Here is a 25,268-nt window from a genome sequence, read left to right as displayed (position 1 = left end):
TGGTCTGGGACTAAAGGTTTTGGATACCTTTAGTTGAAACGTGGCTATAATTAGCATCTGGGGCTTAAAGAATTGTAGAGCATATTTAGCTGATTTTAGGGTTGTAGCTGATGATTGTTTTTATCAGAATTATCTGTTGATTATTTTTCTGATTGTTCAATCTTTAAAATGTCAAAAAAAACAAAAAAGTCAGAAGTTTACCAGTTCAAAATCCAAAGGTACACATTTGTGAAGTGGACGTTTGCTTATGTTGCTTTGAAAATGACACTGTTGTCCCTCAGTTAGTTTTAAATAAACACGGATGTAACCCTTTGTTATGGATTAAAACAGAAGGAGCAGGGTCATCATTAGATGTGAACCTGTCAGTGGGTGATAAGTCATTGTAGCAGTGTAGGTGTGTGAAGCCATCTCTCTCCCTCTTCCTTCTCTGAATGGTTATAAGTGAATCTGTTGCTGAGGGCCTACAGGCCAGGAGGGGCCAGAATAGCAGGTGCGCTGTGATGGGTGTCTATATTTAGAGCTGTTTGCAAGATGGGAAACTGTGTCTCTTACTGTAAACCATGTTGAAACACACACGGGATTACTTGTTCCTGTCTCATGCGTGTGGTACATTATTTATCGTGAGAGAATTTAGGCAAATCATGTGCTATAATTAGCTATGAGCATAATGCTTGGTCATATGTTGCTTTAGTTGTTGTTGCTCCTGCAGCGATCACTTTTACGAGAATAATTGTTCTGAGTAACATTATGATTGAAATAATCAGGGAATCAATGAGTCTTGATCTAATACAAGTAACCCAAAAAAACACACTCAAGTATTGTGATCAATTATTCCATGTTTATCTGTTTTACCAAACAAAACCCACCTCCATGTGACTTAGAATTAACTTATGTTATTATTTTTTCTTACTGTAAATAACTGCAGAGAACTGTGAGAAATGTCCATCATCCAGTTTTCCAGAGCAACAGAGAATGAGTCCTCATAATGAAGAAGCTGCAACCAGTGAATTGTTGATTAATTGTTAAACCTTGAAAAATGTACTGATGTAAAGTTGCCTATAAGCCTATTATTGAATTGTCCTGATTTTTGGCTATCTGAAAAAACATGTAGTTATTTTCTCATGCCTCAAAATAAAAGTAAAATCATATACCTACTTACAAATATTTTGAAACAACACAACCTCTGTGTCCTCTGGTCACATGTACATGATAAATGTGCACGTGTGATGGTGTGTGCTGTGTTGTGTTGAGCGGTCGTCATGGATTTCAGCAATTTGTTTAAGGGTAGATTTCAGTCTACTAGTGTCGGTACACGTGTCGCCCCAGCTCTCTGAGAGTGTTATCGACACAAGTAAACCTCCCTGGCAGGGACGGGGGAAGGTCATCAGACTCTGACATGCACGAAGAGGCAAAGAACACAGAAATAGAGGGAGGACGAGGCAGGACAGGAAAGAGAGAGGAAAATACAGGGCGGCTTATTCTGTTGAAATGAGCGTGAGACAATCTGCAGAGTTAAAGGTTGTAAAACCAATGAGAGCAATCATCTCATCCATCAGACACACAGATAAACTGTCCTCACTCCTGTCCTGAGGTCAGAATGGAAAGAATGAGCTCCACCAATCCCATCTGTCCTCTAGCCCAGTTTAAGATCCCTGATTGGCCCTAAAACGTCCCATGTGGAGTCCAGCAGGTAAACAAACTGCAGAGTTTAGCCTTTGGCCCCAGTGGTAAGTATCTGAGCTTCCCTGAATTCTCCAGCTCTAAATATAACAGTCGTGACAGCTCAGTCAGATGCTCCGCACTTCTGATACACAACACCCACCAGCAGTGATTCACTCAGCAGAGATGGAGGCCGTGATGGAGAGATGTGACTGAGGAGACGAAGTGAGAACGTGACATGTCGGGAGGAGAGACATTCAGACAAATCCCAGTAAACATAGAAACTGTTCAAAACTGTTTTGAATCTCCCAGAATCTGTCGTCTTTTTGGTGTATAGAATCTTTACTCAAGTATATATTATATTCCTTATATACATACACAATGATCCTGAAATTGATTAAACCACCTAGGCTCTTTTTGTCACTACAATATATAACAAGCTGTGCTTTAAGGCTCATTGAGTCCAGGGGGCATGGTGGAGCAGTGATAAGTCCTAGTTCGATCCCGGTTCGGCTGGTGTGGAGTGCAAAGATGTTTATTTATAGCTCAGCTGGTCACAAACTATGTGACTGATTGATTGATTGATTGATTGACTGATTGATTGATTGAATGACGCTGTTTTTCTCCTGTTGCAGAACATCGAGCTGAAGGTGGAAGTAGAGAGCTTGAAGCAGGAGCTCCAAGAGAAACAGCAGCTTCTGGACAAAGCCCTGTAAGTCCATGAATAATAATCATTATTGTTGTACTGCTTCAACCCTTGAAGTAAGATTTTGTATGGCATCAAAACTTCGAAGGTCTCTCCAGCCTGGCTGATGTCGACTGACCAGCCACAGCTCATGAAACATCAGTGCATCATTTTCATGTGTTGGCCACATTGACTTTGTTTAATTGTGTGGTTTCACAGTTGCCAGATATAAAGATGCTTCAGTGGATTAAGATGATGATGAAACTGATTTTCATTAGTGTCAGATCTTTGTGTTTTTATGTGTGGTTGTGAACTCACCAGAGATTAGTTGGGATTCTTGTGTCTTCATATGTCATGTAGCAGCTGATCAAAGTGTTTTTCTGTTTCGTTAGTGTTGTATTAAAAAGCAATCAGCAGAGCGTCTCTGTCCCGTGAGTGGACTTTGACTTCTTGATTGTTGGGGCCTGCACTACTTTAATTTGACATTAAAGAGAGAAAATCTTTCTACTCCTGAAATTGTCAGAGATGCAACTTAAAGGTCGAGGTTGTTGACCTTTAAATTCATCATCATCATCGTCATTGGGCAGCTGTTGGTGCTCTTACAAAACCCACTCTGGTTCTTATTACCTGTTTCTATTTTAGCTGCTGTTGTTGCTCCCTCTCTGCTCATCCTTTACTCTGATTGGAAGTTACATGATTTGAAAAGCTGTTTGATGAGAGCAAAGATGATTGTGACAATGAAGCTGGTTATTATAATATGAATCTCTGCTATGCTGCTGGTGACAGTGTTTCTACTTTATATTTTAATTCTATATTAGATATTGTTTGGTGTGGTTATTTGTTGACCACCACTGTTGGGAACCATGACCAATTCAGCCCAAAATAAACACGGAGGATTTGCTTCTGTGCTTGGAGCAGAGCCTTACCAATATTGGTTTGCCGCTATTACCTACTGTTTATGTTTGCTGGTATGAAAAGGTTTATTCTACAGAATGAACAATGCAGAAAAGGTGCATTTTTACTTTTTACAATACAATATAATACAGATATGGTTATTTTCTCAAGTCAAGTTCAATATATTTGGTTTGATTTGTGTTTACTTTTTATTTATGATAATTCGTAAAACATTTTATGGTTAAACTGTAAAATATCAGCTAATATATTGATATTGGAAGTTTTTTACTCTAAAATTGACTTATTCTTATTCAACATATTCTTGGATTTAAGTCCTGCTGCTTTCCTGGTAGTTTGAACTATTTATATGCACACATGTATGTGACGTTACTGAATCTTCTAACGTCTTACAGAATGGGTGGTGTTTAAGCTTGTCCACTACAAATAAAGGACACTTGTCCAAGAGACAGACATTTGCATTACTCAGACTGGTTCAAAATATCTCAGTTATTCGAGCTGTTGCATGTGGTGGACAGAGTTAAAAACGTATGTAGAGAGCATCCAGAACGAGACTCAATGGCGACAGAGTGGCGTGTGCCATTCTGGGAGAAGGAATTCTGGGATAGGGTTGTTGACTGACTAAGTGATATAGACAGATGCTTGCACAGTTGGATACTAAAGGAGTGTGGGGGACACTTCGTCATGAGCCATATAATGAGGTTGTGGGAGAACACAAAGGAACGGGATGTTTCTACATGTAAAATATTTATGTTGCATGCTTTCAAAATGTGTTTCAGTTAATTATTTTACCACACAAATACATAAACACTTCACTAACACAACTGGACAAACACAAAAGGAAAAAAGACCCCAATTGAATCCACTGCTGTAGACAATGTGAACATCACTTCTGTGAGATGGTTTTTATGACAATGAAAGTCTTGTACCATGGGAGAGACACAATCAATCTGTGCTCTTCAGTGGAAATGAGTTCCCATGAGCACCGTTACAGACAGGAAAGTGATGACATCATATTATTCCTTTGTTCCTCACTACTGTCTCCACCGTGTCATAACGCTGACCCTCTGACAACATCTGTACGAGTACATTTGGGCTGTGTTGAGTCTGATAGCTGACAGATGTGGTGATTGAGTCTGATTTCTCTTGGACAGCACGACAGCAGAGAGCTTAACCAATCACAATGAGGCAGAGCTGCAGAGACGGTGTCAGGAGAGGCAGCAGGAAATCGACCACATGCAGCAAGTGCTCGAGACCAAGATCCAGCTCCTGCAGGAGGTCGGTCTTCTTCCTTCTGCTTTTTAAGAAAACTCAAAAGTGCCTCAGAAGTAGAGATCATAACAGTTTCCATCTCTGTGTGTTTCCAGGAGGCCCAGCTGGCACGCAGCGAGGCCGAGCGGATGGTCTCGCTGGCTGGATCACACTCCCACGCCTCTCTCCTCTCCCTAGACATCCCCATGGAGGACATCCCAGAGGATGAGAGGCCTCCAAGCGTCCTGTCCCCATTCAACACCAGCAAAGACAGGTACAGAGGGACTGTATATAAGAATGCAAATGTCCGAGGCACTTGTGGACAGCAGGTGTTACTGACTGACCTTGCCTCTGTGTGTGCAGGTTAATAGAGGAGCTGACCAAAGAGCTTCGCTCCAAAGAGGCTGTCATCACAGAACTGAGCGGAGAGAAGACGACACTCACACTCAGAGTGGGAGAGCTGGAGGGACAAGTTCAGGAGCTGTCGTCATCTCTGCTGCAGAAGGACAAGGACGTAGAGGTATAAAAGCTCCCTTCAACGACAACTTACAAGCGAAGGGGTTTTCAATCTTTGCCCCACTCTTTTTGTAACCTGTGAAAAACTTTTAAATGTAAATAAGTAATTGTCTTTCTATGAGCTATTCCTTCCTCATGTATGTGAAGTATGACAGCAAAAGCCTTTAAAATGTACCCCGCCCCTCTATTCTTGCTGCATTCCTCTGGACCACCATGTTTTTTCTGGTATGGCTTCTATTCTAGAAAGAGGCTCCTGAAGCAGCAGATGTGACATTCCTCCGCCTTATTTTAACAACTATTCATGTGGGTCATAAGAGCAGTTTACACGCCCAAACCACTACGTAAATAAACACAGACACTGATGTATGCACATGCATTCTCACACACTCACACACCAGTTAAAGATCATGAGGTCATCTGTTAAGAGCTCATTTAATATATTAGTGCAGGTTTATTTGGTCACTTTCCTGTTTCTCTGTGCATTCTCTTCCTCCATGAATCATGAGGTTGAATATTATTGATTTTTTTCTATTCTTAAGTTAGTATGTGCAGTGGGCTTATCATCTGTCTTCTGTTTTTCACAGTTCTATCAGGAGGAACTGGGTCATGAGAGGCTGCGTATCGAACAGGAGATGCAGGTAAGGGAATCCCTGAATTTCAGCACTTCAGTCAAGTGTTTAAAACAACTTTGGATCATTATCCTTCACGTGTTATTGTTCAATTTTCCACTCAGTGTCAGAGCACTATCACATGCGCTTGTTGTTGACAGACTCTGCCTCCTTATGGAGAAGTGACACATAGCATTTTCACACCAGAGCTGACAACTATACTTTTGAATCATATTGTCAGTTTATCGTTGTAGTGCAGAAACAGTTGTAAAATATGGAGTTTGTGAATGTTAATGGTCTGTATTTTATAGAAGGCTTGTCTACACACACAATACCGGCACAGCCATCAGGGGCTGGGGGATTGAACCACCAACCTCCTCATCCAGAGTCACAGTCACAATATGCAACTACGTTACACCATTGCTGAAAGAACTGTTAACAAACTCATAGTAAAAAGTAAACGTCTAAAGTGACACTTTGCTCGTCTTTGTGCGAAAATATCGTCAAACATCATCAAACATTGTGACTCAGTGGCTTATTCCAGTCAGACTGCCAAATGCATTCATACTAAAGTGCATCTAAAGCACGCAAAAAGAGTTTATTAAAGCTGCGGTGGATGGAACCAGACGTGCACCAGTGAAAGTGCTGTCCATCTCACCGAGGGGTTAATTTCATCACTTTAAGTGCCAGAATCTCATTACATTTACAGGCAGTGACATCCTCAGGGACACATTTCTCCACAGATACATAATGGAACTACAAAATGGAGAGGGATCATTATCCTGACAGCATCTCTCTCCACCCTTAGTCCTTACCATTTGTTAGTCATTTAAATTGATAATTATAGCTTCATAGGTGTTGCATAACCTGCTCAGGGCTGGTTCTTGTTATTTGGCAGTGGCCTGGATGTGTCACATGATTTGTTGCAAACATAATTTTTTGCTCTGGCGCTTTGACTTGTAAATCAGTTTTGGATGAAGGATGCAAACGTACTTGGCTGGCTCCTTCTGGCTCAGATTTCACACAGGGTGCATGTGGGCGTGAAACTGTGCAAGTGTGTATCGCTTAGTGTGCACCATAAAAAAAAAAAAAAGAGCTGTATGTTTAATGATGGACAACCACACTGTGTGTTAAAAAAACACCTGGGAGCCGGTGCATAATAATCTTTATAGAAAAAGTGTTTTCTTTATATACAGTAGGATTTTTTTTTTCACCCCTGTCCATTTGTTTTTGGGTTGGATTGTTGGTTTGTAAGCAAGATTACACAATAATAGATGAATTGACTGATTTTCATGAAAGTTGGTGGAAGAATGCGACATAGGCCCAGGAAGAATCCATTTCATTTTGGTGTGGATCCAGATCAAGGGGCAAACCCAGGAATTCTTTTTCACTTTTGTTGTTAGATAGGTTGTTTTTAAAATTGATATCTCAGAGAATATTACATGGATCTTGCTGGAAAAAAATCTGGATCTATGAATTTGAATGAGGTTTTATAAGGGGGTGTGAAACAATATTGGAGGCAGAAAAGTACTTAATCAACAACTAGTTTGTCTCATTTTGTCCCTTTAAATTATAACATTTTACTGTGATGAAACGGTGAGTGAGAGAATCTGTTCAGCTGTTTTCTACACACTCAGCTGCATTTGCATCTCCTCACAGAGATCTAAAGAGATCATTTGAGGATCAGTGTAGATGGGGTCTTGTCTTGTCTCTCTGTGTGTGTGTGTGTGTGTGTGTGTGTGTGTGTGTGTACACATTCCCCTGAGGTGCCCTCTTACATATGTGCGTGTGTGCATCTCGCTGGTTTGCAGTTTAGTGGCTCTGGTTTCAGCCGGGTCGTTGATGGGTCAGGTTGACCTTAAACTAATCTGCGACCCTGACACTGATATCAAGTTGTGTTGTTTCAGACGGACACCCGCCATAAGAGCTTTTAATTAGTTCCCTAGACACCACAGCCCTTCAGATCAAATCTGTGTCTGGAGAGAAAGGGGGAAGCAGGAAAACATCGCCTGAAACCTCTTACCACAATTATGTCCAGGATTTCCTTTTCAAGAATAAATTGTAGTGATTTGTGCACTGCAAATTGCCTGATTGTGTATACTCTTTGAAATATGCTTGTATTTATGAACATACATTTTGCAAAGTATATAATAGTACAATCACAAAATATATAAATGGTATATTGCATTTCTAGACTTATTATTCAGACCGACCCTTCCAACATGTGTTTCTTTCTAAAATATCTGATTTAGAGAAAATTACTCAAACCCAGCAATTAAGCCTTTACCAACAATCAGGGGCCTTAAAAGAGCCACAGGGGACCACAGTTCTGCCTCTTACATTGATGTAGAAGATCACACAGGAACTGCTTTGAGGATGGAAGCATATGGGCGGTCGACATCTGTTTTGAAGTGACCACGTGGCAGCATGACCTGTGTGTGCGCCCTAAGGAAAAGAAAGATTGCGATCACTGTGGAGACAAGTAGAAAGACCTGGTTGTTTTACTTTCACAGTCAAACCATTGTTGAAATATCTGCACCATGACATCAGGAAATACTAATAATAATCTTTAAGCAAAATCATGTTTTGACTCAGTGTGCTGGTGAAAATTACAGTGGTCCAGCGACGGCCAAGACATCAGTATGATTTGAGTTCACATTAATGTGTCTTCAATTCCATTTCTATAGATTACTTACAGGACAGTAGCAATTACAACCGTCGTAATGAAGCTGAAAAGTGTATAAAATTATTATATAATACATTGTCATGGTGCCAATGTAATAATGACTTCTATTCAGAGTTGATATTCATATTTTACCCCACATAGCTTCATCCTAGAAGCTAGTTCCAAAGCTCACTGATCATTATGTTTGTTATTGAGAAAACATGCTTTTGTCTTCAGCCTGCAGAGCCTAGTGACCTTATAAAGCACATGACGCATGAATGATGAAGCACTAATGATCAAACACTAATGAATGACTAAAGGTCATGACCCTGAATAGAACAGAACAATATTCCAAGGTACATACATAAAAGTAGGTCTTATTTATTACTGTGGCTAATTAACTGCAACTGACTCATTGTTGATTTATTTTATTTATTGATTAATTCAAAAATAGATGAATTAATTGTTTATTATGTATATTTTCTGTCAGACCAACAGTCCAAAACCAAATAAACAGAAAAAGTTAGGACGTCTTGTGCTCCATACATTACTTAAACAATTATTGACCATTCAAATATTTGGAAGTTGATTTTAGCCACTTGACTAATAAATTCATAATTTAATTTGTGGGACTTAATTTCATATGCACAGGTTTTAAAATAAAAATAAAATACTGGAAAATAGTAACTTTAGTGTGATAGATTTGCTTTATCACAGAATAGAAAAGAATATTACAAAATTGTATGTATGTATATGTAACAATATTATATTGTCATGAAGATACAAATTCAAACACACATGTAAGTATTATTATAAATTATATATATAATATAGTGTGTATTATCCAGAGCATCACTAATGTTTCCACGTTAGTGAGCGTGTAGACGTTCAGTCAGCCGAGCAGAGCTCAGTAAACCGGGCAGGAGCAAGTGACAGACTCCCGGGGGAGCATCACTCCATCGTTTAAACAATAAACCTTTAGATGAAGCAGATATTCACTGGACGCAAGACACATCAACGTGTGTGTGTTTCAAAAATAAAACTCATCAACAAGAGTTGGAACAGTATATATTAAACCTGTTTGACCACTGCACCGGGTTTCCTCCTCCACCCCCGCGTCCGCTGAATGGTTCGCTCCGCCGCTGCAGGTCTGCTTCGTGCAGCCTCGTCGCTATCAGCCGGAGGATCGAGTCCAGTGTATGTGTGTGTGCGTGTTTGTCTCCCGCTGTATGTGTCGGTATCGGCCCTGAAATGAACGAGGAGTCCGCTCCTCAGAGACGGACACCGGGGGGAGGACTCAGACTGTCCCGGGACGCCTGTTACATCTGCGAGCTGCGGGTTATTATCACCGATCACCGGCAGTAATGACCGGTAATGACGCCTCGCGGTGCGGCTCGTGTGTCCGTGACAACCGGGGGATGGTGCCGAGGAGCGCGCGGTGCTGTGGAGGAATCCTGAACACATCCCACGTTTAATACTTGACGAGACAGTGACATTAGTGGGGAGATGCGCCATGTTCCCGATGCACCTGCACCTCAACGGTGATCCTGGGCTGATGGAAAACCTCTCAGTGACGGTCCCAGCATTTATCAGCCTGCTTTACCTCACCGTGCTACCAAGAGTCACATGTGCGACCATTCTCCACCAGCCTGATCACTGCTTCCTCTACCTCATCTTTAAGCCAATGAATCAAATGCCATTGAAAGGACCAGTGTCATGAGAAGCTTAACCCCACATCAGATGCTTTTATCTGGACAAGAGTGTGTTTTCTTCACACTGAGGATCACAGGGCGTGCTGGAGCCAAAGCCCAGCTGACATTTGTGAGAGGTGGGGTACACCCTGGACAAGTCACCTGCCCATCACAGGGAAACAACCATTCACGCCCAATTAACCTAACCACAATCTGCATGTTTTAATACTGTGGAAGGAAGAGAAAAACTCCACCAAGAAAGACCCCAGCCTCACCGTGATTCAAACTGGGAGGCGACTAACCCAGTGTCTTCAAGTGACAGCAAATCTCTTCATTTGCACCTACATCATCATAGACCTGTGGAATGCTCGATCTCAAGATGAAGGAGACGTGTCGCATTTGTGGCCGGGAGCTCTGTGGCAACCAGAGGCGATGGATCTTCCACCCCACCCCCAAGCTCAACCTCCAGGTGCTGCTGTCCCATGCCCTGGGGCAAGAGCTGACCCGGGACGGCAGAGGGGAGTTTGCCTGTTCCAAGTGCACCTTCATGCTGGACCGCATGTACCGCTTCGATACGGTCATCGCCCGTGTGGAGGCCCTATCCATCGAAAGGTTGCAGCGGCTCCTGCAGGAGAAACACCGGCTGAGGCAGTGCATCGGCGGACTCTATCGGAAAACTAACTCAGAAGAGGGAACAGTTTCTGTTGGTGGAGGTAATGAAGTACCAGGAGATGGCATGGTGGACATTTCGGGTCTCACTCATGCAAAGTACTGTGCCCTGCTCCAGGATGATCTGGTCTACTCTTTGTACGAGTCCTGGGCTGACGACAACCTAGACTGTCAACATCACCACCACCCGCAGTGTCCTGCAGGCCCGGGGTCAGAGATTACAGTTGCTGGCTCCCAGCGCTGTTTGCCCAGCACTCCCAGGAGGTGTCGAGGATGTTCCCACTGGCGGGTGGCAGACTCTGACTATGAAGCTGTTTGTAAGGTGCCCAGGAAGTTGGCAAGGAGCATTTCATGTGGACCATCAACAAGATATTCAGCCAGTTTTATCGGAGTAGGAGGTGGTGGAGAAAAAGACAGACTAAGTGTTGACGATTCAGAAGAACCCCCCTCCTCTCTAACTCTGGTCCCTGGTTCGCAGGACCCCTCAAGGACATCAGACAGTGATCGCACCCTGGCCGGACATGCCAGCTCCAGCCACTCTGTAGCATCCCTAGAGGTAGCTGAGGAATACATCCAGTCTGGAGTCATAACAGATGGTCCTCTGAGCTCCCCCAAGGACCCCACAGATGACCAGATATTCGACTCCCTCTCTGATGAGCACATGGGAGCCCCACATGGTCAAGCCTCACCTGGGCCCAGCCTCTCTCTGGCCCTCTGTTTGCTGCAGAGCTGTGCCATCTACCGGCCAGTCCGGAGCTCTAAGGGGAGCAAGCTACCAGTGCTGCTCCGGCAGAGCACCAGAAACGGAGGCATGAGGCTGGGATTCCCTGATCCTGTCCTTGGAATTTCGTATGGAACTCCAAACAGAGAAAGTTACATCCGAATGCCAACACCTGAGCTGGAGTCCCCTCTGATCAGACTGGATCAGAACTTCAACCCAAATGACATGGAGGATATATTAGAAGATTTGTACAAAGAGTACCCTCGCCCACCTCCACACCAGGTATAAAACCCTGAGTGTTTCATTACTGTGGGATGATGACACTCGGTGGAGAAGAAGGATTTTTGCCTATGCACCACAAATCTGCAATAACTGCTGCCTCGAGTGGACCAGTCTAACAGGCTTTAATCTTTGACAAGCAATTGGTGCAGCCTCCCCACTAAATGATAATTCTCACACATTATCTTACCGTGATTAGCACCATAATCCAGCTGTCCGTCACTTAAATCCTACCACAGCCTCACCCACAAGCTTTTATTCAGGAGAATGGGAACTATGGTAATGGGTCTGTTTCCTGCTTAGTTATCTGTGTGTTAGAATACATTACATGAGCAGTCAGGTGTGTAAGTGGTGAAACTCGACATGGCCTAATTTCCTAGTGTGTGTGTGTGTTCACTCATGTACAAAGAGGTCATTGGTTATGTAAACAAATTGGAAGTAAAGAGTAAAACCAATGGCATTTTGCAGAATTTTATTGCTGTGGATCCATGTTTTTCTTCTGCTACAGCTGGTAAATACTCTGAGGCATGAACACGGCCTGTAGACAGATAACTCTTCCAGTATTTCCAGTTTAATTTACGTTGCAGCACCAGATTTTCTGCACTAGTACATAAAGAGAGGCGTGTGTCAGTGCTAAGCGTACGTGCAAAGAGCCCTAATAATCATCTGTTCATCATTATAGTTTTTGGAGGGTGTGCGTTTGAATGAGATGATCTTCTTTAATAAGTGTGCGTGATCTTGGTGCAGGGGCTGCTGACAGAAATAGGTTAGACGTGGGGGGAGACATTAAGACTGTGACTCCACTACTGTCCTATTTTCACCCAGAGCCCTTGAGGCAAAATGATCCACGCAATGCCAGACCACCCTGCTGTCTCAATGCTGGTTGGCTGCCGCAGCAACATGAATTTAGTGATAATGTTATTTTTTTATTTTATCTATATTAAACCACATATTGGTTATTGTAAATTAATGTTTCATCAGTGTGTATCATGGCAATATCCTCCCCTTCAGTTTTTCTTTGGAAGTTGGAATTATTCATACACTGATGTATGGATCAGTGGAAATGATGTATGGAAAGTTATGCAGCCTTCAGGCATATTTTCTGAAAATTTGCTTTTATTGGTTTTAATTTTTTTAAATATTGGCTTAATTGTCTTTATTACAGAGTCTTGTTGAGGAGCAGCAAAGCCAGCTGAACCAGTATGAGTGTGCGGCCGGTCAGTGTGTCAGCGAGCTGCAGAAGGCCCAGCTCCACGTTCAGTCTCTGCAGGCCAAGATCCACGAGAGCGAGGCAAACAATATGGTATGACACGTAAAAACCCCTCTTTGCAGCTTGATATGTTTGTTAAAAGCAAACTTGTGGCCTGATTACGGCCTGATGACAATTTCTGTCTTCGTCTGTAGAAGCTGCAGGAGAACCTGAAAGAGATGGAGTTTGAGCTGCGTTCACTCCGCCAGGCAGCTCACAGTCAGGAAAGAACAATCCAGGACCTCACGGAGTCAATGAGCACAAAAGACAGTGAGGTGTGTGTTTGTTTTTGTGTTGTTTGTCACTGTGAGGTGATGCCTGCTCCAGTGGAGAAGGTGCTCATGCATATTCATTCTGCTATAAGGCTCAGGAGCTGTATCAGATGATTGAAGGGCAGAACGCCACGCTGTGCAAGCTGCAAGAAATAGTCCACCGCAACCAGCTCTCTCAACGCAAGGTGAGACCTGATACACATCCTTGTTGATAGAGAGACTGCTTGTCTCCAGGCTAATTTTCTGCTGTTTGTGTGACCTTGGTCCGTGGCTGTTCCTTCTCCAGGTTCCAGAGGGGGCCAGTGAGTCCTTGACGCTCGCCCAGCTGCAGACTGAGCTGGTGGGGGTGCAGAGCTCCCTGTTCTCCCTTGGTCTGGAACTGGAGTCCAGCCAGAGGAGTCTTAGACAGAGCCAGCGGCAAGGAGACGACTTAGTGAGATTCAAGGACAGACTAAACTCTGATCTGCAGGAGGCGCTGCAGCACCGGGAGGTCACGGAAAAACACAACCAGGTCAGTGTGTTGTGTGAGGAAATTAAACATTCTCTCGCCTTGAAGTGTTGACAATTCAATGTGCGTGTAACCGCTCATCCCTGCGCTGTAGGACCTGCGCTGTGCTCTCCAGAAAACTCGCTCTGAGCTGCAGGCTAAAGAAGCAGCTCTGAAGGGGAGCGAAGCAGAGAAACTCGCTGTGGTGCAGGAAAAAGAAACAGGCATCGCGCAGCTCAAACACTGCCTGAAGGACAAGGAGCAACAGTTAGAGGTAACACACAGACATACCTGCACACTTTGCACACACACAGTATGTGGATACACACATACACAGATTTCTGATCCTGTCTAAAAACCTTTATCTCTGTAGGAGTACTCAGACATGTTGGATTCAACAGCAAGCTCCAAATCAAGAGATGCTCTGCTGGAGAAACTTAGAGAGCGTATTAAAGACAGAGACAGAGCTCTGGAGGTAACGCACACACACACACACACACACACACACACACACACACACACACACACATTCATATACACAATGATACTGAAGACTGCTGTGTCATGTGGATCACAGTACAATAGACTGGGGTTCATGGGAAAATATAAAGGTTCTTCATGAGAAAAGAGTAAAGTGTGCATTTTGTAGAAAGAGCCGGTGGTAGAGAGTTATGCAAAATCCCTCACAAAGCAGTGAGTCAGCATAAAATTCCGCCACAGACCGGGGGGAAAACATCACTATTGTCCTTTTAAATCCTGTGGCAACCACACAGCAGTGGTGGAGAAGTGCTTAGATGTGAGAACACAATGCACTGTGGTATTTTATAATAAAATGTACCATGAACAGTGTCCTCATTTTCCCTTAAAAAAAATTTAATTTTGATTTGATCAATTTGTGATGAATAAAGAACAATTGAATCTTTCATAATGGCTCATTTTTGCTGTCAACCTCAAAAGTGAACAATGCATAGATGATGAATGATGCAGAATAGGCAGTGGTGTGAGTTTCCATACCTCTCGCTTTCTGCAGCGCTCCATTGACGACAAGTTCCGCTGTGTGGAGGAGCGTGAGGCCCAGGTGAGGAGTCTGCAGCTGGCTCTCAGGGAGAAGGAGCGAGACTTGGAGAGACTGAGCTGCATCCTGTCCAACAACGAAGAGACCATCACGGTACGCTCATTACACCCAAAGATATCAGACCCGCTGGTTTATGCTAATGGCCAGGGTCCAGTTGGTTAGTTGGTTAGTCTTTTTGCCCACAGTATCTGATCTGATCCTGCTGTCTGTGTGGTTACACCTGTGATCTTGACTACTAGAGTCTGGACGGTTTGGTTCGAGTTAAAGAGCTGGAGCTGGAGCAGGCGGCCGAGGCCTACAGGAACCTCCAGTGGCTGAAGCAGCAGAGTGAGGAGAAGGAGAGAAACACTCTGAGAGAAAAAGAGACCATCATCAACCAGCTGCAGGCGGCACTGCAGAGCCGCAGCCAGGAGACTCAGGTAACACACACACACACACACACACACACACACACACAGAGTGAGAGAGAGTTTTATAGCCTTTGTTAACAATACTTGTTTGCTGTGCAATTTTCGAAGCAGAGAACCAGCCCAGGTAGACAAACCTGTGTTGCTTGTTTTCACTTTAATTTTATGTGTGTGTGTGTGTGTGTGTGTGCGTGTACAGGATCTGACAGCCGCCCTCGTTGCCCGAGTGCAGGCCGGTCCCACTGAGGTTGTGGAAGAGCTGAAGGCTCGGCTGACACTCAAAGAGAAACTGTTCCAGGAGCTGCTGTCAGACCGCAGCCGCCAGTCTAATGAACACCAAGCGCGGGTCCAGGATCTGTTCAACACTCTCAGCTCCAAGGACCAGTATCTGCAGGTATGCACTGTGACTGTGCATAAAACTGTGTGGAACTAAAATAAGTTAGAAAAACTTCAATGCTTCCCTCTGTCTCTCTCAGGATTACTCCTACAGACTGTCCTTAGTGATTAATGAGCGGAGCGGCCAGCTGCAGGAGCTACGCAGACAGATGTTGCGACGAGAGCAGGAGCTGCACGAGGTGAGGCGGGACAAGGAGAGGGAGTTAGGAGGAGAGATGGAGCACCTGCAGAGTCTGCTCAAAGAGAAGGAAGCCTTTATCAAGGTATCAGTCCCGCATGCATTCCCTTGCTCTTGTTTCCTGTATATCTGAAATTCACAATGTACTTTATTCAACAGAAGCTGATGCAGGGCCAGGAAGAGGCAATGCAGCTGTCTTCTAAAGAGAGTGAGGAAGAGATGAAGACTCTCCAGGAGGAGCTGCAGCTGGTACTGAGGAAGGAGAGAGAGGCTCAGGTATCTGCGTGGACCCTGAGATATTGTCTTTATCTATACTTCACTGAGGGGGGGACCCTGATTTACAATGATACTGAGTTAAATTACTGAGACAGAAAATCAGAAAAGTCATACCGTCTTGTCCTCTTCTTGCAGGAGGAGCTCTCTGCTCTGCGTTTATCTTTGGCTCAGCAGCAAGTCGAAGGAGTTGCCACAAAAGACAGCTCTGATCCCCAGGTAGGATTTTTTTCTTTATTCAGTCAGATGATATTTAGAGGTTTGTGCTGAGTTGTGCATTTACTCTTCATGTCCTTCCTCCTCCACCCTGCCTGCCGATGTGATTCAGTGTGTGCTGGAGCAGCTTGTGACAGAGTACAACAAGCTGAACGATGCCCTGAGGGCAGAGAAGAGATTGTACCAAAATCTCATGCACATGCACACCAAGAGTGACAGGTAGGGCAGCTGCACCCAGCTCTTATCACAGTTTACTCTTAATGCAGTATGTCTTTTGCCCTCATGACACTTTTCTGTTCTCATCTTCTCCACCTGGCAGCAGCTCAGAGGCGAGGCAGGCCCTCCACACTGAGCTCGACTCGGTTCAGGCGCTCCGTGGACAGCTGGAGGAAGTGCTGGCCAGGACCCGTAACATGGCGTTGGTGCTGGAAAGGGCAGCCAAACGGCAGCCCGACTTTGGAGGTGGGGATGGGCAGGGTCGAGCCTCTGGGGCTACAGGGGGCACTGTCACTAACGCTCTGTGATGCTCTGTCTGACACTAGCACTCTTTATGTGGGAAGAAGCTTCCTGTAGCCACTGACGGTCAGTGTTATGAAAAACATGTGAAGCTCAAAGTGTGAATGAAAATCAAAGCAGGACCGTCAGTGTGCAGACAGCTTCGTTCAGGTAGCACAAACACTACAGATGAACCTTAATGCTATGAAGTGACAATGTGCAACTCAGATTCTTATTTATTAACATATTCTGTGTTGTGTGGTGTTTTTACATTGTTTGATGAAAACTGCCTGCGTAATGCTTTTGCAGTGCGACTGTTCTGTATTGCCATTGTTGTGTGTTACTGTCTCACCGGTGTCACTCTTCCAGCCTTACCGTCACAGTGAAGTTACGTCTTGTGGAGATTCCAACAAACTCATGCCTTACAGTGAAAACGTCTCACCATCCATCATTTGTTTTACATCTGTGCGTGAATAGGAAGTGCACGCTTAAGATACAAATCTGGACCAGTATGCAGTGTAGTTTCCCTCAGTTCAGCTTAACCTTGGATTGCTTTCATTCTCCAGTAAACCTACTGTAGTTACATTTTAGTCCGACAGTTATGCATGAAACATTAAGTCAGCCGCTTTAGGTCTGAGTTAGTCGGTAAGTGCTCATTGTTCTAAATTAACGTTAATATGCTGTGTATTGTTTGTAGCTGCTAGTTGAGGTTCAGTTCAGCTTTATACCAAGATGGCAGTAATATATATAAATAAGTTATTTTACAACCTGTGAATGCCAGAAATAACATTGGCTCTTTCAGTATTTATAGTAGGCAAAGTGCATTTTCTTGGGATTTGTGTCCTGATCTCTCAAAGATGGAATCCTTGTCAACACTTTTTTTTGTATTTTAAATGCAAAATAAACATGTGCTGGCATTTTCGTCAGATTTCTCTTTATTGTGTTTATTTGGGGATTTGTTTTAAGAATATCCCAAACCTGAAATCCCTGAAATCCCCCACCTCGACACACCTTCCCCATTTCTCCAGTTATCAGCTCACATTGTATTTTGTCTTCTCCTCCTCCGCCTCCCAGTTTCTCTCCTCAAATATCCTGTCACATCTTTTTAGGGACTGTAGGAACACACGTTGTAAATGGCTTGAAATATTGTCACATGCAACTGTCAGAAATATCTGAATTTGTCAGATTTCTGCAGGTAATTCATGTTATATGTGTAAACACATGTCCAATCCAAAGTGTTCTTCGTTCATGTCATGCATGAGATTGTGGCTTGGTTTTCATGTTTGCATGGCTGTTCTGCTGTAACGCCCAGTTAGATGTTCACAACACAAAAAGGATATTTCACAAATAAAGGGGAAGCTCACGTGAGCCCGTTCACTCAATTATCACCTGACATAACAGGACATACGCATGAACAGACACAGTGCGCAGCTACTTGTGTGCGGTATGAGAGCGATGACAGTGTGTTAACAGGGCCCCACGTTCAGTCATTGTTCAACCAATAATAACCCAGAAGTTTCCTGTCCCCTCCCAATCAGCACAAAGATAATTCTCACATTTAAATTTCAGTATTTTTAAACTTTCCTCAATCATGAATAAACTCACTAAGTCAAAAATAAACACCCAAACACCTATGATTCACTTGCACCATGGCAACTCTATGTGTAATGTCATGCGTGTGTGTGTCTGTTGTGTATCATTTCGGCGCATTACGTAAAACACTTTTCTTTGCCCTGCCCGTCACTTTCCACCCAGCCTCTGTTTCCTGGCAGCAAACCAACATCCATTTATGTGTTTCCTCACTGGCTCTTTGCATGAGTGTGAGTTTAACAACACAAAACACAATAATTTGTGATATTCATTTTTAGATTTGGCACATAAACACTACCAACCTTTGTGTAAATGATATAGAATCTTAAATCCAATACATATGTTTCAGTTTAAATAGTTCAAAGTCTTTTTCATGAACATACACACACACACACACTACTTTGTTTTTGGCCGGCTCACACTATGACATAACATTTCCCTTCAGTCCCATGACTTCCAAAGTGGTGATCCAGTACAGACAGAGCTGTGGAGAGACGGGGAGTGAACGCTAGAGTAGGAGGGATTTAAAAGTACAAGAATAAGAAGAAAAACATTTGATTAGGATATCGTCTGAAGTGCAAAAAGCAAAATATATGTTTTTTGTGTTTCCAGAGCTCAGCACAGAGGAGGAGGAGGAGGAAGGAGACAATGAAGATGGCAGCAGTGACGAGTTCACAGACAGCATAGAGGAGGATGAGGATAAAGTAACAGCGAGAAGTTTGTCCTTCATTCAGGTAAAATGCTTCTGTTTACATTTCACAGCAAAATACTTTGATATTTGCATGAGCACGGATTTAGTAATATCTGATTTTATACATTCTGCCCTCTTCAGGCTTCTGTGGCGTCTCATGAAGCCGAGGCTGTGACTCCAGGGCTGGTGAGGCGTTCACTGTCCCTAAGAGCTGATCTAAAGCAGCTCGAGGAAGAAAAGAAGACACTTGAAGTCCAGCTTGAGGAAATAAGGTCACAACTGAAGGGGGATGGATACACATCTGTGGCCCAGATGAGGTGCAGATTTGTCTCAGAGATGTTTTGATTGTCTTTGAGAACTTTGTTATGTTGGCCTGAAAGCTTCAATATGTTGAAGTATATTTGGTTTCCATCTTCCACTGTAGGAGTGCAGTGCAGAAGCTGCGGGAGGAGAACCAGGCTTTGAAAGAAGGACGAGCTGGAGCCCTGGGACTGAGGACAAACATAGACGAGAGTCACAGGGGTTTGAACTGGGAAGAAGAGGAAGAGGACGACGAAGAGGAGGACATTGAGGAGGAGGATGAAGATGAAGAGGAGGGAGCATCTTCGATGCCGGGCGAGAAGCGAGGTCCTCCGTGTGTTCTTGTGAGTGAGGAGCAAGGGAAGAGGCACTGCACCAGACCATGCTCTCTGGACCTCGGCACGTTGACATCCCACCAGGTAACACATTGTACTTTATATAATCCACATTAGTTTATGTCCATAGGTGGAAATAACAACTGCTTAATGCTTAATTGACTCATATGAGCAGCTAATAACATGACAGAAGATTTATTTAATCTGCTAGAATTGTATTATAGTCAAACTCTTCCTAGCACTTTCATCCCATCAACCTCTAATTGGTTGAGTGTCATCTTAACCCCTTGGAGATTAAAAGTTGAATTTTCATTTCATGGGCGTCAAACTTTTTAAGTACAGTAATGATGTAAATGCACGTTTTATCCCACCACTGCATTCCTGTTTTACATGTCAGTTGGAGCCTGATGGAGACAGGAGCGAGGTGGGAGCGCTCTGGCAGGATATCGACGAGGGTCTCGGGGAACAGACGGCCCGCCTGCACTCGGACCTGGCTCTGAGCCACCAGGAGAACAGAGAGCTGCAGGAGAGACTGATGGTGTCTGAGGCCACGGTCCACGCTCAGGCGGAACAGCTGAAGGACTACAGAGATCTGCTCAGTGAGTGTAACACACAGGGACTACAAGTGTTCAAAACCACAGCCAAACATTTGCAAGTGTTAAGGATTATGGTCGTTTCTCTCCGCAGCCGAGACGTCGGTGCAGCAAGCCAGTAAACAGGTGCAGGTGGATCTACAGGATCTGGGGTATGAGACGTGTGGTCGCAGTGAGAATGAAGCTGAAAGAGAAGACACCAGCAGCCCTGGTAAAAAACTGGACATGTTCTCTTAAACATGACAACTAACAAACATTTCCTCCTGTATAATGCACACATTCAATATGCATTAATAACTTCTCCGCCCTGCAGAGTTTGACGATCTGGAGATGTGCACATCACTGTCCCATCATCAGGACTATGAGGGTGCAGGCAGCGGCTGGTACAGTGGGAACTGCAGCAGTGACAGAAGAGCTTATGAAATGGGGGATGAGGCCTCTCTCCAACATCTGGTCCTGGATCTGCGCTCACAGCTGACCCGCTGCCATAAAGTGATCCGTGGGCTGCAGCTGCGTGTACGCTCCCTGTCTGCCACCAGCGACTACGCTTCTAGTCTGGAACGCACCCCCCGAAAGGTATGAAACCATTAATTAGCTGGTCTGCAGCACTGATTATAATAATACTGATTCTTCATAAAGCTTTTTTTTGTCATTTCACCCTCACCTTCTAGGTAAACTGGGCCTTTGAGAGATCACCAGCCCCCAGCGGTGTGGAGGAGGATGAAGGCTGGATGTCTGACACCCAAGGGATTCGCTCAGGGTCCAAGCCCAGCAGGGAGCTACAGGAGCTGATGGAACGAGTGGCGTCACTGGAGACACAACTGAAGAGCTCCAGGCTGGAGGGGAAAGGCCAAGCAGAAGAGAAATGTGCCACCTGGCCAGGGTGAGTGGACAGGGACAGAAGGGCTGTGGGGACGGGGCCTTGTGAGGATTATCTCTTACCCCTGGTGGATCAATAATCTCTGCATAAATAACCCAAGGCCCCTTTATTTTATCTAGAATTAAGTTAACAGAAGCACATGGTTACCAGAATGAAAGCCTGTAGTGCTCTGAAAACATTCCTAGAAAAACATTCCTCCAATGCTTTCCCTCCCTTTACAGGAAATACAACACTCTGATCCAGGCTCAAGCTCGTGAGCTGTCCCACCTGAGGCAGAGGATGAGAGAGGGGCAGGGGGTCTGCCATATCCTCACCCAGCACCTGGGTGACACCACTAAGGTAACGCAAGCTCCTTCTGAATTAATTCAGTTCTCTATTCATTAATTAGACAATTCATTATTAATGCTCTGGCTCACATTCTCAACAATGTTCAGGCCTTCGAGGAGCTGCTGCGGGCGAACGATATCGATTACTACATGGGTCAGAGCTTCAGAGAGCAGCTGGCACAGAGCTCTGCCCTGGCACAAAGAGTGGTCACCAAGATCAGTGGACGTAAGAAACGTCTTCCCCTTTACTTCACACACAGAAAGCTACTTCATGTCTTACAGCTTTATATTATTGTGATAGATAGAAAGACAGAAAGAACTTTATTGTCTGTCCCAAGTGGCAGACTGGGCTTCTGACAGGACTCAACCATAAACACATAATTTACATTTGACAACACACTGTACATATTTAAATCAACAATACGCACAATTTACATTTACATGTTTACACAGGCGACCGAGCAGAGAGCCATGATGACAAAGCGGGCCATGAGCTGCTCGCCCTAAGGTGAGTTAACTTCCCCGTGATGAATGAGTTAAACAGAATATTTGTCGCAACTTGAAGTGGTGATAAGATTAATTTAACAGTGGCAATGAAAAACAGTATATACCATGACCTCCACCAAGGAGGTTCTGTTTGCATTAATTCAGAGGGAGCAGGATTATGCTAAAACAACAACAACACACGCTTTCATGAAATGTTGTGGAGAGATGGGGCACTACCAAAGGAAGAAGGGCAGATCTAGGATTTATTTTTATTTCCTTGACATGGCGAGATTGGGCGTTAGCTTTGGTGGAGGTTTGTGCTTACTTAGTACGATGGGGCCTGGGCCTGACAAGAATCCATTAGATGTTAGTGTGTATTTTTTCGTTTAGTTAGATATTTATGAGTCTGGACAAATGATAAACCTGCAACTACCATGATTGTATATCTGAGATCAGAGTTGAGGAATCTTTGATACTTTCATGTTATGTTATATATACAACTAAGATGAGATTCAGATCTGATGTATTTATTTTATTTTTCTACTATAAGAACATGACATCGTGTAGGATTTTTGGGCCTTGTTGGAGAAATGCACTACTCATAGTATTTTATATTTTGCAGCACTTAGCATTTAAAAAGTGGCTAAATCCCAACCTTTAAACCTGCAGATCAACACAGCACCAGCCTGTTGCAGCACCTGCAACACTGTGATCACTGGATCTCCCTCTAAGTTATTAGCTCGCTGTGTAGAGCTCTGTCGCACTGATTAGTTTACTCGGTCACGTGAAGCTCTGCAGCACGCGAGCAGCCGTCCACATGGCTCCTTATGTTGGAGAGGAGACAGAAGGTTGCTGTTAATCCATACACTGGCCCAAGTGCGAGCCTTTATCGTTAAGTTGCTTTAGTTGAATAGACTTACAGGTGTCCCACCAGCCAGGCTTAAGAGGCTCAGGGTGACAGTGTTTTCCTGGTGGTGCCTCACGCTGCTGAACATAAGACTTTTCCTGCTGGATCGGAACTAGTGCAATCTTGGGGAGTTTTTGTTTTTTGAGGTTGTCTAGAAGTCAGGGTAAAGCACCAGAGGACATTAAAGACTGTAGTCAGTGGTTGTGCATCAAGGACGTGCACAGACTGGACTAAGCCAGATGGCTCCACTGTGGAAATCTATGCTTTCTAAGAGCAGCTCTATATATCGGGACTCTCTGTGGTCGTTTTCTGTGGGTCGCAGGCAGGCCAGCGAGGTGGCGTTTTTCAGGATGCTGTTGGAGAGAGACAGGGAGTTCATGCTTCGGCAGCTGAAACAGTAAGAGATGTGGTTACATCACGCAGGCGTATTTATAGAAAGAGCTCCAGTGTAAAACAAACACTACTACTTGTAAACGCTAGCAGATTGGCCCATGTACAGAGGATAAGCTTTAAATCATTAAAAGAAATGACTAAGTTTGAGATTAATACAACAGTTTTTAAAATGTAAAATGGATGAAATTGATAATGCATTAGTTGTTTTGTGTCTTGATGTGTCATCTCATACCTTATGTCATATGTTATTTTACATGACCAACAATCCAAAGAAGTAGTATCATGTGACAAAGAAAAGCATCGAACTCTCACTTTTAAGGAATTTGAACCAGCAGTTTTTAAAAAATACCTGTTATTACAATAAACCACTTATTTGATTAACAAAACTGTTTCAGAATCATTTAAATGTATCAGCTAATTGATGAATTAACAAATCATTACAGCTCTGGATTTCACAATTCTTAATAATAAAATACAAATTGTAAAGCTCCATAAAATGTTCTGTCCTAAATTTACAGTGAAGTAAATGTAATGATGTTACTTCTTGTTTTTGCTATTATTATTATTATTATATCTGATTCTCATCCTCAGGCTGAGTAAAGAGCTGCAGCAGAAAGATAAAATCATCGAGTCGCTTCACACCAAGCTGCAGGAGCGTCCTGAGACCCCGTCCAGCTGCCACGCCCTCTCCGAGACCACTGACCAAACAGACAGGACCTCCTTGGTGTCCGATGAGTGCAGGACCAATGAGGATTTGGAGCTGTGCTCGGATTTTGATGGCAGAGAGTATCAGGAGGAGCATCGGCTGCAGCAGCCAGGACACGGATCAGAACCAGACAGTAAGTTCCATCTTTCTTTCTCCCTCTGTGTGAACATACCTCTTCTATCCTTTCACCTTCCACTCCCCCTCTTCTAGTCCGTCCATCTTTCCCTCCTCCTCATGGCCTCCTCAAGTCCTCCAGCAGCTGTCCCAACATGCATTGCTCTGCCCCTGTGGCTTTGACCAGTCAGACCTCCAGAGGTATGGGACTCACAGACAAAAAGATGATCTTTTCCTCCTCTTCTTCCATGTTACACATCACTTCCTGTCATTCTCCCCCAGCCCTGTTCAGTGAACCTGTTTCCCCCTTCCTCCCTGTCCCCCCTGGCCCTGACGTCTGGGGTAAGGATTTCCCTTCCGACCCCTGGCCCAGGGCCCTGTCTGTGATCGCTGTTCGCCCAGAGCTCGACACGCTGTACAAACAGATGAATGAGCAGAACAGGGGTGAGGGGCCAGGGAGAGTGTGTGAAATGTATCTCTAAATTATAAATTAAAGACTTTCACAACTTCAACTGTGTGTAAGCTCTGTCTCATAATCCTCTCTAGTGCTTTAATGAAAGGGTCTCACTCTAATGTGTGTGTTTATGGTTACAGGCTTTGCACATCCTCATGACAAGACCCTGTTCACCCCCTTACCCAGTGTCCACAACCAACATGACCTCTCCAGCTACAGCCTGCTTTCCCATCATGCCTTTCAACAGCACCAGCTGGGTGGCATCCCTGTAGGCCTCTCTCTTAAATCTGACTCAGGTCCAGTGTCAGGCGGGACTTTGTGGGGAATGGAGAACATGGTTCAGCAAGTTGGAAGCTATCCTGGATCATCTGGGCACCAGCCAGGAAGCAGCCACACGGGTGGGAACAAGTGATGTTCAATTGATTTTTTTTGTCTGCTCTGTATAATCATCATAGCAGATAATTGTAAATAATAATAAGATTTATAATAATAATAATAATGTTTGTATAGCACCTTTAAAATCACAGTTAGCAATGTGCAATTTGCGCAACACACAGTATTAGAGCACAAATTCAAAAACACAAAATTACAAATGAGATAATAATAAAAAAGGTAAAATAAAACATAAAATTATTAAAATAGTAGGATAAGGACTTGGTTAAAATTCCTGAGGAAGCACAAATGTGTCTTTAAGAAAGATTTGAAAGAGGAGAAAGAGTTTTACCTGACCCGGTCACCTCTGGTCCTCTGGACTGTGGAATGGCTATTCATAATTTCCTCTGCTTGTCT

General features: G+C 43.9%; 1 protein-coding gene across 12 annotated transcripts in view; it reads left to right on the top strand.

Annotated features, from left to right (window-relative positions):
• LOC109645330 (myomegalin-like) overlaps positions 1-25,268 on the top strand; it is a 41,784-nt gene that overhangs the window by 8,002 nt on the left and 8,514 nt on the right. For 6 of the 12 annotated variants that reach the window (XM_069511896.1, XM_069511899.1, XM_069511895.1 and 3 more), the window contains exons 1-29: positions 9,465-11,659; positions 12,822-12,959; positions 13,061-13,180; positions 13,270-13,362; positions 13,464-13,688; positions 13,780-13,938; positions 14,038-14,139; positions 14,695-14,832; positions 14,979-15,158; positions 15,346-15,540; positions 15,623-15,805; positions 15,880-15,996; positions 16,132-16,212; positions 16,322-16,428; positions 16,529-16,671; positions 18,907-19,028; positions 19,127-19,302; positions 19,410-19,704; positions 20,018-20,219; positions 20,308-20,424; positions 20,527-20,789; positions 20,885-21,096; positions 21,315-21,432; positions 21,528-21,645; positions 21,873-21,927; positions 23,797-24,044; positions 24,122-24,226; positions 24,308-24,469; positions 24,620-24,877. In XM_069511896.1, the coding sequence (XP_069367997.1) occupies positions 10,352-11,659; positions 12,822-12,959; positions 13,061-13,180; positions 13,270-13,362; positions 13,464-13,688; positions 13,780-13,938; positions 14,038-14,139; positions 14,695-14,832; positions 14,979-15,158; positions 15,346-15,540; positions 15,623-15,805; positions 15,880-15,996; positions 16,132-16,212; positions 16,322-16,428; positions 16,529-16,671; positions 18,907-19,028; positions 19,127-19,302; positions 19,410-19,704; positions 20,018-20,219; positions 20,308-20,424; positions 20,527-20,789; positions 20,885-21,096; positions 21,315-21,432; positions 21,528-21,645; positions 21,873-21,927; positions 23,797-24,044; positions 24,122-24,226; positions 24,308-24,469; positions 24,620-24,877 (5,740 nt within the window). In that variant the 5' untranslated portion in view covers positions 9,465-10,351. Of the gene's footprint in view, positions 1-2,294; positions 2,372-4,410; positions 4,535-4,623; positions 4,782-4,870; positions 5,028-5,607; positions 5,662-9,464; positions 11,660-12,821; positions 12,960-13,060; positions 13,181-13,269; positions 13,363-13,463; positions 13,689-13,779; positions 13,939-14,037; positions 14,140-14,694; positions 14,833-14,978; positions 15,159-15,345; positions 15,541-15,622; positions 15,806-15,879; positions 15,997-16,131; positions 16,213-16,321; positions 16,429-16,528; positions 16,672-18,906; positions 19,029-19,126; positions 19,303-19,409; positions 19,705-20,017; positions 20,220-20,307; positions 20,425-20,526; positions 20,790-20,884; positions 21,097-21,314; positions 21,433-21,527; positions 21,646-21,872; positions 21,928-23,796; positions 24,045-24,121; positions 24,227-24,307; positions 24,470-24,619; positions 24,878-25,268 lie in introns of those variants that run through there. The other 6 variants (XM_069511901.1, XM_069511902.1, XM_069511893.1 and 3 more) reach the window with 6 other exon arrangements.

This window comes from Paralichthys olivaceus, chromosome 16 (genome assembly GCF_024713975.1).
Source record: "Paralichthys olivaceus isolate ysfri-2021 chromosome 16, ASM2471397v2, whole genome shotgun sequence".
NCBI classification, from domain to species: Eukaryota; Metazoa; Chordata; class Actinopteri; order Pleuronectiformes; family Paralichthyidae; genus Paralichthys; species Paralichthys olivaceus.
The sequence above is the reverse complement of the archived record's forward strand: the minus strand, read 5'-3'. Positions and strand labels throughout refer to the sequence as shown.